The sequence below is a fragment of the Eschrichtius robustus genome, chromosome 16, assembly GCF_028021215.1.
Source record: "Eschrichtius robustus isolate mEscRob2 chromosome 16, mEscRob2.pri, whole genome shotgun sequence".
In the NCBI taxonomy this organism is placed as follows: Eukaryota; Metazoa; Chordata; class Mammalia; order Artiodactyla; family Eschrichtiidae; genus Eschrichtius; species Eschrichtius robustus.
In genome coordinates this window covers 51,784,620-51,800,567 of record NC_090839.1, presented here as the reverse complement: position 1 = coordinate 51,800,567, position 15,948 = coordinate 51,784,620, and the positions used below count along the sequence as shown (strand labels likewise).

Genomic DNA, 15,948 nt, shown 5'->3' with positions numbered 1-15,948 from the left:
AAACCAACCAACCCCTAAAATCATTTTCTTATTGTACATACGACCTCATTCTCCTGTATATGCGGAAGATATAACCTTATATTTGGTAAGTGTTTCTTGTGCTATTTTATCACGTGATCTGTTTATAAAAATATATATTAAAAAAGTTGTAAAAACACGTCTGAATTGGTTTTAGGTCATGACGCCATGGTGGGGGGAAGGTGTATCTGTCCTGAGTGGCCCAAGTCTGAACTTTTGTGCCCCTCTCAACTCATCAGACTTACTGGTTCTTTCAACAAACGTGCAGAGGCTGGTAACACTGTGCCAGACTGGAAACCCAGCAGCGACCAACAGAAGGTCCCTAACCTCTCACTGCTTCAGGGAGGGGAGAGACACTAAAATCATTACACATAACATTCCCTCCAAAATATCTAGGATCTAGCCCATCCTTCAAGAAGGGCAAAAATGAGGCCTGTTTCATGCACAGGGTAACTAAGAATAGGAATGGGTCAGGGATATCCTAAAACGAGTCCGCAACACCCCCCCACCCCCGGCTGCAGAGCAGGAGGTGAGCGGCAGGCAAGCAAGCGAAGCTTCATCTGCCGCTCCCCATCGATTGCAGTACCACCTGAACCATCGCTCACACTACCGCCTGAACCCCCCCAGCCCCCACCCCACGTCCGTGGAAAAATTGTCTTCCACGAAACTGGTCCCTGGTACCAAAAAAGTTGGGGTCCGCTGTCCTAAAAGATCACACAGTGCAGCACAGACAGACCAGGGCTCATACCCAGGAGAGAAAGGCAGGCTCACAGAGTCACTGATTGAGCTGAGCCGCTTGCGTGAACAGGTCGGGTCAGGCACTCGAGCTCTTGGAGACAGAGACAGATGTAATCCCTGCCTGGTTGAGTTCACACTCGTGTGCAACAGATGATAACCAGTATACAAAGGAATGGGTTGTGACAAGCGCTGTGGAGGTGACAGTGACTGGAGAGGCCACGTTAGATGGGGTGGCCAGGGAAGGCCTCTAAGAACGTGACATTTAAGCTGAACTCTGAAGGAGAAGGAGAAGCCTTCTGGAGAGGACAGCGGGCGAAAACGTGCGATGGCCATGAGGCAGGGAAGAGCTTGCCCAGCTGGAAGAAGGGCTAGAAGCCGCCGTGGCTGGAGGTGCGCGGAGAGGAAGAGGCCGCGAGTTTGGGATTTACTCACAGCGCGGTGGGGACTTATGGGGGACCTTAGGCCGAAGAGTGGTACCTGACTGCTGTGCGGAGTTCAGATCAGGGGGAACGAGGAACCGAGGGAGAGCCGTTAGAAGGCTGCTCCTGGGGTCCCGGGGAGGGCGAGCAAGGAGGCGGAGACGATGGAGGGATTCAGGACTAGTTTAGGGATGCCTGGACTTGCTGATGGACCTTGGGGCAGAGATGAGCACTAGCATTAAAATACTGCGATAAAAAAAAAAAACCCACCACTCGAGGCGGAACCGGGGGAGCCCCTCTACCCTAGTTCTGGTCAACCCCTCCGCCCCCACCAGCGCAGCTCCCTGATCCGGAACTTTTGTGGTGTGGGCACCCGCCTCCGGCGAGGGGCTGGCAAGAAAAGGACCACGTCCGGCGGGGGACGGGAAAGAGACGGGCTGCTTCCGGCGAGGCGGTTCCTCCCCGGCCCGGCAATTTTAGGAAATGGTTCGGGTGCTCGCGGAAGGAGAGACTTCTCCGTTCGGCTGGCTCTGTTCCCGCTGCCTCCGCTCCCCCGCAACCTCCGCGCCGCCAGCCTCTCCTGCCTCCGGTCCCGCCAGACGCCCCCAGGCTCCTTAAACACCTTGGTCCTTGAACTCCCTCTGTGTCCCTCGCGCCTCTGTAGCCTGTGTTCTCCGGGCTCCTCTATCCTTCTGCCCCCCTTCCAGAGGCCGACTTTGCGGACGGTGGGGACCACCTGGCTTCCCGGGCGGGATTGACTGACCGAACGTCCAGTGACTATCCTAATCTGGCAGTTGTGGGGTTGGAGAGGTGGCCTGGCCTGGGACTGACCAGGTAGGGTCTTCCCCAGAAGTCAGACATGGGACTGACTGGCCTCAGGGCAGCTATGGCGCCTTCTGAATGCCCAGCCAGGGTGATGGAATTTGCCTGTCAGACTGACTGACTAATGGTGGACTGCCCTGGACTAAGCAGTTTTGGAGGAACCACCCAGGGTAAAGGCTCTGAACTGACAGGCCCCTACCCCCAGGCTGACCAGCCCTGCCAACTTCACTGACCTATCCCCACCACCCGTGCAGCCATGGAGAAGATGTCCCGTGTGACTACAGCCCTGGGTGGCAGCACGCTGACGGGCCGCACCATGCACTGCCACCTGGATGCACCAGCCAATGCCATTAGTGTGTGCCGTGACGCGGCCCAGGTGGTCGTGGCAGGCCGCAGCATCTTCAAGATCTATGCCATTGAGGAGGAGCAGTTTGTGGAGAAGCTGAACCTGCGTGTGGGCCGCAAGCCCTCGCTCAACCTGAGCTGTGCAGATGTTGTTTGGCACCAGATGGACGAGAACCTGCTTGCCACGGCGGCGACCAATGGCGTCGTGGTCACCTGGAACCTGGGCCGGCCGTCCCGCAACAAGCAGGACCAGCTGTTTACAGAGCACAAACGCACGGTAAACAAAGTCTGCTTCCACCCCACTGAGGCCCACGTGCTGCTCAGTGGCTCCCAGGATGGCTTCATGAAGTGCTTCGACCTTCGCAGGAAGGACTCTGTCAGCACCTTCTCGGGTGAGGCCCTTGGAGGCGGGTCGGGCAGGTGTGCATCTCTGCAGGTGGCTGGCCTGTCTAGGCGGGTTGAGAAATGCTGTGTGCATCAAAGGCCCTCAGATGTGCTCTCAGAGCGCTTCCTGGAGGAGGAGCCAGCCGAGCTGGCACTGGAAGAGTGGGTGGAGGTGAGCAGGGAAGGGGCAGGGCAGGGGTAGGCCTGGTGGAAGTGTGAGGGGTACCTGGAGTGTGGTCACAGCTCTGATGCACTTATGGAGTCAGCAGGAGTCAAGGCTGGGTATGGGATCAGGGAGAGAGCAGGGCCTGAGCAGATCCACAGCCCACCTGGGCAGCTGAGCAGAGGGTTTGTTTTGCTGTCTCCTCTTTCCGTGCCTCAGAGCTCCAGGCCACCTCATTGCACAAAGTCTACCTCCAGGGTCCTCAGCCCAGGGAAGCAGTGGGGAGTGGTGCACTGCCTGGTCTCCCCCCAGTTCTCTTCCCAACAGGCGCAGCTCCCTGACAACCCCCCTTGAGCCAGCTCTCCCTTTTCACCTCGATGAGACCAAGTGAAGCACAGGGCAGAGCCCAGAGAGAATCTGAGGGCCTCTTAAGACAGACCTTGAGCTACCTGTTCTGGGGAAAAGCTGGACACTGCACTCAGAGGCTCTTGGTGCGGTGGTCCACAGGGGTGGACATATACCCTCAAGGTGTCCAGTGCTCTGGGGCTGACCTGGCAGCTCCAGCTCAAGGTGTAGGAACTGGGCAGATCCTGGGGCATCCCATCCATGCCTCCGTGGGCCGGAGGCCCCCGAAGGATTGTATTCGGCCCACTGAGGCCCCTGTTCACTCAGTGCTCTGATACCTGGTCCTGAAGCTGACCACAGCTTCGCCCAAGGACTGATGTCAGGTGCAGAATCCAGGGAAAATCGAGGTCCAGGAGTCTGTGTCAAAAACCACCCAATGTCTTGTGTCCCTCTCACCATCCCAGGCTATTGTGTCTGCTCTGCCAGGCCTCTCCTCGCCCCTGTCCACCCTGGGCAGGCCTTGGCAGTATCTACTCCACCCTCTAGGCCTCCTGGCCTGTGCCACGGGCAGGCATGTGACACCAGTCCACATCCATTCCGAGGGATCCCCCTTGGTTGCTCTCCCTCCTGGAGTCCCTGTAGGCTACCCAACCCCCCACCCCCAACTCTCCCTCCACTGACGTCCTGCCCACAGGCCAGTCTGAGAGTGTGCGTGACGTCCAGTTCAGCATCCGGGACTACTTCACCTTCGCCTCCACCTTTGAGAACGGCAACGTGCAGCTCTGGGACATTCGGCGGCCCGACCGCTGTGAGAGAATGTTCACGGCCCACAACGGGCCTGTCTTCTGCTGCGACTGGCACCCCGAGGACAGGTGTGGGGTGGGGTGGGGGCTGGGGCAATGGGGCAAGATGGGTGGGGCTTATGGAAGGGCTCTCTCACTGCCTCAAGACCTGTGAGACAGAGTGGGGAGCCCTCCCACCCCAAAAGAGGTCACTGAGGACCTCACGGGCCTTCCACAGGGGCTGGTTGGCCACAGGTGGGCGTGACAAGATGGTAAAGGTCTGGGACATGACCACACACCGCGCTAAGGAGGTGCACTGCGTGCAAACCATTGCATCCGTGGCCAGAGTCAAGTGGCGGCCTGAGTGCCGCCACCACCTAGCTACGTGCTCCATGATGGTGGACCACAACATCTACGTGTGGGACGTGCGCCGGCCTTTTGTGCCAGCTGCCATGTTTGAGGAGCACCGCGATGTCACAACAGGCATTGCCTGGCGCCACCCGCACGATCCCTCCTTCCTGCTCTCCGGCTCCAAGGACAGCACCCTATGCCAGCACCTGTTCCGTGATGCCAGCCAGCCTGTTGAGCGCGCCAACCCTGAGGGCCTCTGCTATGGCCTCTTTGGGGATCTGGCCTTCGCAGCCAAGGAGAGCCTAGTGGCCACTGAGTCGGGGCGCAAGCCCTACACTGGGGATCGGCGCCACCCAATTTTCTTCAAGCGCAAGTTGGACCCTGCCGAGCCCTTCTCAGGCCTCGCCTCCAGTGCCCTCAGTGTCTTTGAGATGGAGCCTGGCAGCAGTAGCATGAGCTGGTTCGTGGACACGGCTGAGCGTTATGCCCTGGCTGGCCGGCCACTGGCCGAGCTTTGTGACCACAATGCGAAAGTGGCTCGGGACCTTGGCCGCAACCAGGTACATAGGGCTGGGCTGAGGGCCATGACCTTGGTGCAGGGTCAGGGAGCTCATCTGACTGCTGCGCCCAGACCCTACCCTGAGTTCAGTGCTCAGTTCTGGTTGAGGTCACCACCAGCTCTTGCCCCAGTAACTAAGGGTGTCCAGAGCCCCAAGTGGGCCAGATGCCAGTGCCATTCCTGGGATGCAGGTCTGGGGTGCTGTGGGGCTGGAGCCCCCTCTTCTGGCTTATCCTTGCTTTTAGACTTCCCAAGGTGTCCAGCCCTACAGAGAAGACCCACATTGCCTCGCTTATCACCTCCCGGGGACCCCAGGCTCATTTCCATGCTTCTTTCTGTGCCTCTACAGGATCGAGGCTAGGGTTTTTGTCTTTCCATGGGCATCGGTTTCCCACCTGGGGCGGGCCAGGACATTGGGTCCCTGGGGCAGCTGAAAGCTGAGGGTTTGTGGTTCCATCCAGGCAGAGGGGGGCCTGCACGGGGCGCCAGGGACCCAGGACCCCCGTGAGTGACCAGTGCCCACCCCTAGGTGGCGCAGACGTGGACCATGCTACGGATCATCTACTGTAGTCCTGGCCTGGTGCCCACCACCAACCTTAACCACAGTGTGGGCAAGGGCAGCTCCTGTGGCCTGCCACTCATGAACAGGTAGACACCTGGGGGCGGCTTTCCCCAGAGGGTGGGATTGTTGGGGCCCACCCATCCATCGGCCTTCCCTGCCTCCAGTTTCAATCTAAAGGATATGGCCCCAGGGCTGGGCAGTGAGACTCGGCTGGACCGCAGCAAGGGTGACGCACGGAGTGACACAGTGCTGCTGGACTCCTCAGCCACGCTTATCACCAACGAAGGTAGGCTGGGAGCAGACGCAGGGCATTCATGGGAGTGGGACGGGGGCCTCCCAGAGTGAGCTGGCCCTGCAATGCTCTCCCTCCCTCGGGCAGATAACGAGGAGACCGAGGGCAGCGACGTGCCTGCCGATTACTTGCTGGGCGATGTGGAAGGTGAGGATGACGAGCTGTACCTGCTGGACCCGGAACACGCTCACTGTAAGTGGGGGCTTGGGGAGGGGTGGGGCCAGGAGGCGGGGCCAGAAGCTCATACCCTGCCTACCCCCCCCTCCCCTGCATCGCAGCTGAGGAGCCCGACTATGTGCTGCCCCAGGAAGCCTTCCCACTGCGCCACGAGATAGTGGACACCCCACCCGGGCCTGAGCACCTGCAAGACAAGGCCGACTCGCCCCATGTGAGTGGCAATGAGGCAGATGCAGCCTCCCTGGTGCCTGTGGACTCTTCCTTTTCACTCATCTCCGTCTCACACGCACTGTACGACAGCCGCCTGCCGCCTGACTTCTTCAGTGCCCTGGTGTGCGACATGCTGCGCTTCTATGCGGAGCAGGGCGACGTGCAGATGGCCGTGTCCGTGCTCATTGTGCTGGGTGAACGCGTGCGCAAAGACATCGACGAGCAGACCCAGGTGGGTGATAGGGTCTGGGGGGTCTCCCTGGAGCAGCTGCCACCCCCAGGACTACCCCTGCACGCCCCACCTGCACCCGCCCCTCTGTCTGTGCCCAGCACACTTGGGGGAAGCTCCTCAGTGTGCTGGAAACCCTGGTCTCTTACCTCCTTCCTCCCCTCCCTGCACCACCAGGAGCACTGGTACACGTCCTACATCGACCTGCTGCAGCGCTTCTGCCTCTGGAATGTGTCCAACCAGGTGGTCAAGCTCAGCACCAGCCGTGCCATCAGCTGCCTCAACCAGGCCTCCACCACCCTGCACGTCAACTGCAGTCACTGCAAGCGGCCCATGAGCAGCCGGGGCTGGGTCTGCGACAGGTGCCACCACTGTGCCAGCATGTGCGCCGTCTGCCACCACGTGGTCAAGGGTCTGTTCGTGTGGTGCCAGGGCTGCAGTCACGGCGGCCACCTGCAGCACATCATGAAGTGGCTGGAGAGCAGCTCCCACTGCCCCGCCGGCTGCGGCCACCTGTGCGAGTACTCCTGACCCGCCTGCCGGACCCGGATGGGTGTGCGGGGCTTGTGAACTAAATAAAGGAAGCGGGAGACGTATTCTGAGGCTGCCTGTCACCCGGTCGCGTGGCTTACGGTCCAGTCCCCGCGCGGGCGACTCTGGTGGGCGGGTGGCAGTGTGTGCGCGGGAGCTGGCAGCAGCCAATAGCAGCTCTTGGTGCGACCTTCGTCCCGCCTTCCGGAAGTGCCCCCTCTTTCCAGGACGGGCCAAAGGAAGCCGCTTCCGGGAGTCGGCCTGTTGCCACGACGACGGAGCTCCCGGCATGCCTCGCGGCGGCGGGCTATGGCGTTGGGGGTGCGGCTACTCCTGTTGCTCGCGCTCTGGACGCTGGCGGTTCCGGCCCGGAGTCTCCGGGAGGCAGGCGACGGAGGGTGGTGAGCGGCGCCGGGCGGCAGGGCGGAGCGGGGCGCGCGGCGGGGTGGCCAAGGGCACTGACCAGCTGTGTCGGCAGGCGGCGGCCCGGGCCGGGGGCGCCGGCGGCCGTGGCGGAGGAGGAACGCTGCACCGTAGAGCGCCGGGCCGACCTCAGCTACGCCGAGTTCGTGCAGCGGTAAGTGCGTCCTCTTGTGTGGCCACACCTCCCACGCCCGAAAACCCTGGGGCTTCGTCCCCGTGCATCGCTGAGGCCGCACACTGGTCGCCGGCCCGTCCTCCCGGACCTCCTTAGGCCGCTTCCCCTTGAGCTCGTGAGAGCGCGTGTGGGCGGGAGCGGAGGATGGGCGCGGGTCAGACTGCGGCCGTGATTCCGTCTTTTCTTCTAGCTACGCCTTTTCCAGACCTGTCATTCTGCAGGGGCTCACAGACAACTCGGTGAGTGCTCGCGCCCCTCGCGACCACCACTCGCCCGTGCTGAGCTTGGCCCCTGAGTATTTTCCCCGCCCCCGCAGAGGTTCCGGGACCTGTGCTCCCGTCAAAGGCTGCTGGCCTTGTTTGGGGACAGCGTGGTCCGGTTGAGCACTGCCAACACCTACTCCTACCAGAAAGGTGAGCTGCCCCACCCTGCAACCCAGCCTGCTGGCCAGCATCCTGAAGGCAGCACCAACCAGTCCTGACCAACCCCTTTCAAACTGCAGTGGACCTGCCCTTTCAGGAGTATGTGGAGCAGATGCTGCACCCCCAGGACCCGTTCTCCATGGGCAATGGTGAGCCAGACGGGTGGCCATGGGGTGGGGTGGGGTGACTTAGGAGTACCCAGGTGCCAATATCTCTGCATCCTCCTGTGTTTTCTACTGTCAGACACCCTGTACTTCTTTGGGGACAATAACTTCACCGAATGGGCATCACTCTTTCGGCACTACTCTCCACCTCCATTCAGCCTGCTAGGTACTATTCCTGCTTATAGTTTTGGAATTGCAGGTGGGTGCCCTGCAGGACCAGGGGACTTGGGAACTGGGTGGGGGAGGATTAGGCTTGGTAACCAGCTGCTCATAACTCACCCCACAGGTGCCGGCTCTGGGGTGCCCTTCCACTGGCACGGGCCCGGGTTCTCAGAGGTGATCTATGGCCGAAAGGTCAGCACAGGGTGGGGCTGAGACTTTGGGTTCACTGACCACAGCACAAAGAGTGACCTTGTTGCTCCCACCCTCAGCGCTGGTTCCTGTACCCTCCTGCGAAGACACCTGAATTCCACCCCAACAAGACCACACTGGCCTGGCTCCGGGACACATACCCGGCCCTGGCACTATCTGCACGGCCCCTGGAATGCACCATCCACGCTGGTGAGGTCAGTGGCTGGCAGACAGGGGCCAGGCTGGGCTGGGCCAAGGGCCCCCAACCAATCCCTGTGTCCCCCCCCACTCCCAGGTGCTGTATTTCCCTGACCGATGGTGGCACGCCACACTCAACCTCGACACCAGTGTCTTCATCTCTACCTTTCTCAGCTAGCCAAAGGGGGTGGCTGGGGAGCCCGTCGCACACCAGCACATGCCCCTATAGTGCTCACAGATTTTATTACAGGGACAGAGGTGGCAGCGGCAGCCTCAGCCCAGCCCACTCTCACCCGCTGTTTCTGGCCCAGAAGGGGGATGGGGGAGGCTTATGACCCAGCAGAACTGATGGGGGTGGGCTTGGGGACACCAGGATAGGGATCTAGGGACACAAACTATGTACAGCGGCTAGAGACTACTGCCCAAGGCCCTCCTGAGCCAGGGTACCGGGCAAGGCGGGTGAGTGGCTCACACACCCGCCCTGCGTTAGTAGTCCTCCACCCAGCCATTCTCGGAGATGAACGCGTCAATGACCTCTTTCATGGCCAGGTTGGGGATGAGCTGTTCCTGGGTCAGGGGGCTCCGAGTCACAGGGTCAAAATGGCCCACACGCTGCAGTGACAACAGAATCAGAATTAGGAGGTGCTCAGTGGGTGTGGGTCCTGCTCCCAACTCCCATGGGCCCTCACCTGCAGGTGCTCCTCAATGTCCTTGCGGTCGTAGGTGATACCACTGGGTGTGATGCAGGGCTCTCGCATCAGCTCAAAGCTGATCTTGCCACACAGGTAGTCGGGTATATCTCGCTTCTGCAGCACACAGGGTCAGGTCAGGGGCTGGGAAGGGGCACTGCTCCGACTCCTGCTACCCACAGGCCCCAGAAGACACACAGCTCACCTTTCTCTTCTCGTCTACCTGGGAGAAGAGCTCATCCATGTCTGCCAAATACTTGTCCTGCAAAGAACCAAGCAGCTATATGTGGGCCTGACACCCCATCTCCCTTCCCCAGGCACCGAAACACACAGACCCAGCAGGGGCCAGGGGCACCTCACGTCCGTCACACGCATGCAAATACACACAGGACCCGCACTTGGGCTGGGGCACCCTCACATGCTTGGCCTCAATGCAGGCCTGCTGGGCCCGGAGGTGGCCATCGTCCTCATCACCCTCATGGTTCTGCTGACACTCTTCCAGCTCCCTGGAGGTTGACCAAAAGCTGATCAGAGATGGGTCTGGCCAGGAGGTCAGACTCCACTCCAATCTTAGGCTCATTCAGGCCTTATTCCCCTCCGTCTCCTGCGTGCCAGAGTTGGCCTTCAATAAATGGTTGTGTTCACGACTCAGAGTTAACCTAAAGGTGGTGACTTCCGGGGGGCACCTATCATCACCACAGCCCACCTCTCACGCTCGGCCACAATGAGCTGTGTGAGGTAAGAATGCAGCTCGTTCTCCTGGTGGATGCGCCGCTCCTCAATGCTATTCCAGCGCTTCTTCTTCGCGATGCGCAGAGCACTGGGGATGTCGTCCCCAAAGTTGAGCCGCTGCTCCTTGGCCAGGTTGTAAGCTGGAGGAATAGAGGATTCGGATAAACCTCCAGCCAGTCCACCCGCTTGGTCCCAGGCACCCTGGCACCAGCCAGCCTGTGAGCCCACCTCGCTGCAGGTTGGCAATAGCCTCATCATAGCTCTCCATCTCCAACTGGCATTGCCCCAGGAAGAAGTGTGCCTTCACAGACTGCCCGTCCAGCTCCAGGGCGCGCCGGCAGTCAGCCAGGGCTTGCTCATGCTGCTGCATCTTCAGGTAGCACAGTGCTCGGTTGGTGTAATACACCGCCACCAAGGGATTCCGGGTCTGGAGAACAAGGGCAGACCAGCCAGCATGAGGGAGTGAGCTCAACCTACCCCCTCTGTCCCAGCTTCAAGCCCATAGCTGGAATCAAGACACTACAGGTTTCTCAGCTTCCAAGCCTCTGGGTTCTGAGAGAGGGTGGAGCCTACCTGAGCCCACCCTCTGGACTCCAGTGAGTCTTGTGAAGGTAGCTTTTCCAGATCTGTGGAAATCACCAGCTTTGGGCTTGGACTCCTCAAGGGGCAAGGGTCCCTGGCCCCCAGCCGAGTGGGCCTCAAGCACGCTGAAGCTCCCACCCGCCACAGTTCTCTGGCAACCAGCACTGGCTCGGCAGCCGTGGCCTTGGCCCCTTTGGAACAAGATCATCACTGAGTTCTCAGAGCCCAAGCACCACCCCCCTCCGAAAGTCGGGCGGGGCGGCCAGACAGGGGCTCCGGGGAGGACGCGGAGGCGAAGCCGCAGCCCGGCCCCTCCCTTGGCTCGGACGCCGGCCCCCTCCCGCGGCGCGGGCGCACTCACGATGGCGCGGCCATAGCAGGCCGCCGCCTCCGGGTACTTGCGGCCCACGAAGAGCCGGTTGCCCTGCTCCTTGAGCTCCTGCGCGCTCGGGCTCTTTTCCGGGCTGCCGCCGCCGGCGCTCAGCCGCGCGCCGCCCTCCTTCTCCTCCTTGCCCTTCATGGCGCCGCGCGGCACGGCCTGGGCTCCGCTCCCAGGCTCCGCGCCGGGCCCGCCCTACGCCCGCAGCCCGAGCCCGCGATCCGCTCGGGCCCGGTCCAGCGCTCCGCCACCGGAACTTCCGGCCGTGCAGGTGGGCGGGGCCAGCGGGAAGGACGGCCTGCAGGCGGGCGGGGCCGCGCGTGCACCAGACGCGAGGCGGGGGCGGAGGCGGGGGCGGGGCAGGCGGGAGAGCATGCGCTCGCGGCGACGCGACGCGCGGCGTCTGAGGCCTGAGAAGCGCCGAGGTCGTCGGGGCAGGAGCCCGTTCGGGCGCTCCGACGCCCCGCCCCCGAGGCTCCGCCCTGGCGCGTGGGGATGGCGGCTGCCCGCGAGCTCTGGGGCTGTGAGGACCCGAGCAGCTGGGCCGCCGTCCTGGGGTGCCACCGGGAAGTGCTGCGGGCGCGCGCGAGCGGCTGGAAACCCTGGAGCGATGGTAGCGCGGTGGGGACATCGGGCGGGCGGGCCGACCCCCGTGGCTCGGACTCCCCGTCACTGCCCTCCCCCAGGTATCGAGAGGAGTTGCCCGCGGCCATCGAGGGCCGAGCGGAGAAGCACGTGACACGCGACGAGCTGGACCAGCTGCTGGCGTGGGAACTGGCGGTGAGGAGCTTCCCACGTGGGGGACGGAGCCTTCCGGGGCGGGACGTAGCGCCGTGGGCGTGGCTTCCTCCTGGGGGCGGGCCCTCGCGCCTTGGGGCGGGGGCGGCGCCCCTAGCGAGGTCCACCAGCCGTGACCCCAGACCCGACCTGGCCACCGAGGGGCCGCTTTCGGCCGCGCCTGCAGCGGCTCGTGACTGCCAACTCCCCGGAGCTGGTGGTGCAGCGCTCGGCTGCCGCCTTCCGCCTCCTGCCAGTCGTGAACGCAGCGGTCACGGAATTGTGCGCCCTCCGGGGCGTGGGCCCGGCTATCGCCTCGCGTTAGTAGGGAGAGCTGGGCGTCCCCCCGGCGAGGTCGTGGGCGGGACCTGGCGTGTTAGTGGCCTTATCTGTGAAATGGCCAGATGGTCAGATACGTGATACCGAGAGTTGTTGGGAATGGCAGCCGCACGCCAAGGTGCGGCTGAGTGCTGTCCATTTACTTCCCGCGGCGGTCCTGGCTGCCAGAGCTCTCGAGGTAGCAGCCTTCATGTCTGAGAAGGCAGTGGCCGCAGTGCCCGGTCTGCCAGCCCTGCAGTACACCCTGAAGCACTAACTCCTCTACCTGGACCGGGTGCAGGAGCGTGCCACAGCCTGGAGCCAAGGTGCAGTCTGTTGGCGGCCAGGGAGGGCATCCGGGACTCTGGTCAGGGTGATGTGCAGAGTTATCCAGCAGGGTAGGGTGACTGGTGCCCCTGAGCCCCAGACTCCCTCTGCTCCTCCGCAGGCAGTGCCTCAGGCTGTGGACCCTTCACCATGTGGAGACAGCACTGTGGATCTGGGCTGTAGGGCAGAAGCTGTGCCCTGACCTGCTGCCTGACCTCGGTCCCAGCCTGGCCACCCCTGAGGACACCAGGCCAGCCAAGAAGCACAGGACCCAGGCCTGCTGACTTGGTTGTGGCCCAGGGCTTGCACACCTATCCTGTGATCTCAGGCCACAAGTCTTTGGACAGGAGACTGGCTGCTGTAGGAGCTCAATAAATGCTTGCTGAACTCAAACCTGACTATGAGGTCCATGACCCCTCCCCAGGGGCTCCCATCTCCCATACAGAGACAGCTCATGTTGGGTGCAGAAAAGCAAGGGGGAAGCCCAGGCTGCTGCTTGTGTGGAGGGAAGGCCCTCACAGTTTGATCAGTGAGTTGGGGGGAGACCAGCCCAGCCCGCAGTGCCCTAGTACAGCCACCTGGTGCTGTGTAAAATATTTATTCATTCTCCAAAAAGGCTCAGACTGCAAGTCTTATGGGAGAGGCCAGGGCAGGGTCTCCTCTGGGGCCACCCTTGGGGACCTCCACCACTCAGCCCAGTCCAGCAGTCCTATCCCTCCAGGCCTGGGAGGGGGCGGCCAGGGCTGGTGTAAGGCTTGGCCTGGAGTCCGTGGGCCACAGGGGCCACCTGCCCCCACCAGGAAGAAGCAGCCTCAAGACATACATTCACAGAGGATGAACATGCAGGCCTGCCTAGTGGCTGGCCCACAGATGCTGCGCCCTGGCTGGTGTGGCCCTGGGAACTCTTGTCAGGGTGGCGGGGGAATGTGGGCACCCAGCAGGTCGTAGGCAAAGATGTTCCAGAAGATGGCGAAGAGCAGGAAGGTGCCATAGGCAAGCAGCACCACCCACCAGCCACACTGGTCTCTCAGGCGCGCCTCATAGCTGCGCAGGATGGTCAGGCCCATGCTGACACCAACCACTGCGCCCGCCAGGTGTGCCATGAAGCTGGGCTGTGGGCCCGAGGCAGGCAGTGGCGGGGAGAAGCGCAGCCACACGGCCCGGCCCACCTCGGAGCTCACTACAGAGGGAGGCAGCAGGTGAGAGGCACCCTAGCCATAGGCTGAGGCCCCTCCACCCTGGCTCCCTACTTACTGCACACCAGGGCCAGCACCATCCTCAGCAGCTTGTAGGGACATCTCATCCCAGCCCAGTTCTGATGGGGTGTGAATAAAAAAGGCTGTGAGGGAGGCCTTATGGGCCCCTCCCCGCACCCCGCCACAGGGGCTGCCCCGTTACCATGACGACATTGGCCAGGTGTGCAGAGCACAGGGCGTAGACCCCGCCGGAGCCCCCCACCACAGGGGCCCGCATGTCAGTAATGGAGACGGTCAGGGAGCCTGTGTGAGCAAGGGGAGAGCCGTGAGGGTGAGGCCCACCAGTGAGGTGGCCAGAGCGCACGCACCTGCCTCACCTGCCAGCACACCAGCCAGGTAGAGCAGGCTGATGCGGAGCAGGCCGTGCACCATCTCCAGGGGCACCCCGATCATCAGCTGCAGGAGTGCGTTGAACCCCAGCTGCTCCAGCCTGGCCGTATGGGGCAAATGGGTGTGAAGGGTGAGGTCTGCCAGGGGGCTACCAGCCCCCTGCCCCCACCTCGAGAGGCTGAGCCCTCCCGATCCAATCTGAGGGGTGCCAGAGGTGGGCCCACTCACCCAACATGCATGAACATGTAGGTGAGAAAGCGCCAGGCCCGAGCACGGTGGCCGGGGTGGTATACGAGGGGGCTTTTCATGTACTCAGGGTGGTAGGTCTGCAGCACCCACTTGTTGAGACGGGCCCCGTAGCACAGGAACACGATGATCTGGGAGGAACAGGCGTTGGGACCAGGCAAGACCAGGGATGAGGGAGGCTCCCGGGGTGGTGGGCAGTGGACGGGCAGGCCCACCTGGGCGAGGGTGACCGAAGCCATAAACACGGGGGGTGGGCAGCTGCGGTGCCGGTAGAAGTACCAGTGGCGGTCCACTTCTCGGGGCAGGATCTCGTAGGCCACGTAGCGCACGAACCGCTTGTAGACACCCAGGCCTGGCTCGTCCAGCAGCCCATCCTGGGGCAGTGCCCGCTGTCCATTGGCGATGGCCCGCTTGAAGCTGCTTGAGCGCTTGCTGCTGATCTGGGGGGCGGGGCCTAGGCATAGGCCACCATACTCCCCCCATGGCTGCCCCTCCTGAGTGGTCCACCCAGCTCGTCACAGGGTCTGAGGCCCTGCCCCATGGCTATAGCCCTCCCCGATGGGAAGGGCAGGGAGGAGGGGCCGCCTGCCCAACCCACTCCAGCCAGGGCACTGCGCCCACACCCCAGCTGCCCACCCACTGTGGCACTGACCAGGTCCACCAGCTCCTGGTAGCAGACCTGGCCCCGCTCGTTGCTCTGGGCCAGGGCCACCAGCATGTCCAGTTTGGCCGGGTCCAGGGGCAGCTCATGGCGGTGCACCAGGCCAGTGAAGGTGTCCGCACCGATGAAGCCTGTGTTCTCAGGGTCCAGCTGCTGGGGTCGGGGGGCCGGCGGCCAAGGTCTGAGGGTGGGCCGGGCCCCACGACCACAGGGCTGAGCCACGTCAGGAGGGAGAGGCAGGCTCCGAGCATCCTGGGTCTAGGCCCCTGTGCCCACATGGTCCCAGGAGCTAGCTGTAGGCACCGGTACCTAGGTCCCCGGCCTCCAGCTCCGCTAGCTCTCCAAGCGGTCTCCCCACCTCATTTCTGCCTTGCCCATCCTGGAAGGGTAGGGCCAAGGTCTGAGGGCAATCACCAACCCTCTTGCCCCTCCCCAAGCGCCCTAGTCTGGCTCGCCCTTTCCTGGGGTCTCGTGCAGGGGGCCAAGGTCGTGCAGGGAAGGGGCTGCGCTGAGGGTCTCAGAGCTCCGTCCCCCCGGCCCACCCAAGGGCGGAGGGCCGGCAACGGGGGCGGTGCCGGCGCCCCGCACCTCTCCACGCACCTGCTCCTGGATAAGCTGCAGCAGCGAGCTCCTGTCCATAGAGCCAGGCCGGGCCAGGGGCCGGGGGCCGGGGTCGGCGGCCGCGGCCGGGAGGGGCTTCTCTGCGGACTACTCCGCTCCGCCCCGGCCCTCCGGCTCCGCCCACTCCGTTCGGCGCCGCGTCACGGAGCCGCCCGCCCCCGCCGCACACGCCGCCGCTGCCAGCCCAGCCACTCGCGGTCAGGACACGCGCGCGCCCCGCACGCGGACGTGCCTGGGCAAGAACGGCGCGGGGCGCTTGGCTCCAGTGCCGGCGCCCCCGCCCCGGGCTGCAGCTGTTCGTACCTCGGGGCAGCAGCCGGGAAACCGAGTCACGCGCGGCACGCAAGCCCCTTCTGCGCGCACCCCTTTG

General features: G+C 63.1%; 4 protein-coding genes and 1 pseudogene across 7 annotated transcripts; 3 read left to right on the top strand and 2 right to left on the bottom strand.

Annotated features, from left to right (window-relative positions):
- The first annotated feature begins 1,603 nt into the window (after nt 1-1,603).
- Nucleotides 1,604-6,991, top strand: WDR24 (WD repeat domain 24). The gene is made up of 8 exons (XM_068524680.1): nt 1,604-2,734; nt 3,929-4,106; nt 4,255-4,927; nt 5,456-5,574; nt 5,653-5,774; nt 5,868-5,972; nt 6,059-6,399; nt 6,574-6,991. Exons 1-8 carry the CDS (start codon nt 2,254-2,256, stop codon nt 6,925-6,927), a joined length of 2,373 nt encoding a protein of 790 aa, XP_068380781.1. The 5' UTR covers nt 1,604-2,253; the 3' UTR covers nt 6,928-6,991.
- A 217-nt stretch (nt 6,992-7,208) lies between these two features.
- On the top strand, nt 7,209-9,996 carry JMJD8 (jumonji domain containing 8). 2 transcript variants are annotated; one of them, XM_068524687.1, is made up of 9 exons: nt 7,209-7,328; nt 7,406-7,504; nt 7,716-7,764; nt 7,842-7,938; nt 8,028-8,096; nt 8,191-8,310; nt 8,398-8,465; nt 8,543-8,672; nt 8,758-9,996. In XM_068524687.1, the coding sequence occupies exons 1-9, from the start codon at nt 7,237-7,239 to the stop codon at nt 8,772-8,774; spliced, it is 741 nt and encodes a 246-aa protein (XP_068380788.1). In that variant the 5' UTR covers nt 7,209-7,236; the 3' UTR covers nt 8,775-9,996. The 2 variants fall into 2 exon arrangements, with proteins under 2 accessions (XP_068380788.1, XP_068380787.1); XM_068524686.1 differs by having other exon boundaries at nt 7,210-7,328; nt 8,543-8,677.
- STUB1 (STIP1 homology and U-box containing protein 1) lies at nt 8,887-11,300 on the bottom strand. The gene is made up of 7 exons (XM_068524685.1): nt 11,025-11,300; nt 10,310-10,508; nt 10,056-10,221; nt 9,768-9,855; nt 9,555-9,611; nt 9,350-9,466; nt 8,887-9,272 (listed from the first exon to the last, which is right to left on the bottom strand). The coding sequence occupies exons 1-7, from the start codon at nt 11,181-11,183 to the stop codon at nt 9,147-9,149; spliced, it is 912 nt and encodes a 303-aa protein (XP_068380786.1). The 5' UTR covers nt 11,184-11,300; the 3' UTR covers nt 8,887-9,146.
- Nucleotides 11,301-11,396: 96 nt separating this feature from the next.
- On the top strand, nt 11,397-12,857 carry LOC137750293 (uncharacterized; annotated as a pseudogene).
- Nucleotides 12,846-15,705, bottom strand: RHBDL1 (rhomboid like 1). Of its 3 annotated transcripts, none has more exons than XM_068524682.1 (8): nt 15,558-15,705; nt 14,949-15,110; nt 14,512-14,736; nt 14,279-14,427; nt 14,038-14,150; nt 13,863-13,963; nt 13,719-13,779; nt 12,846-13,644 (listed from the first exon to the last, which is right to left on the bottom strand). In XM_068524682.1, the coding sequence occupies exons 1-8, from the start codon at nt 15,594-15,596 to the stop codon at nt 13,373-13,375; spliced, it is 1,122 nt and encodes a 373-aa protein (XP_068380783.1). In that variant the 5' UTR covers nt 15,597-15,705; the 3' UTR covers nt 12,846-13,372. The 3 variants fall into 3 exon arrangements, with proteins under 3 accessions (XP_068380783.1, XP_068380784.1, XP_068380785.1); XM_068524683.1 differs by having other exon boundaries at nt 14,949-15,107; XM_068524684.1 differs by lacking the exon at nt 13,863-13,963 and having other exon boundaries at nt 13,430-13,644; nt 14,029-14,150.
- Between the last annotated feature and the right edge of the window lie 243 nt (nt 15,706-15,948).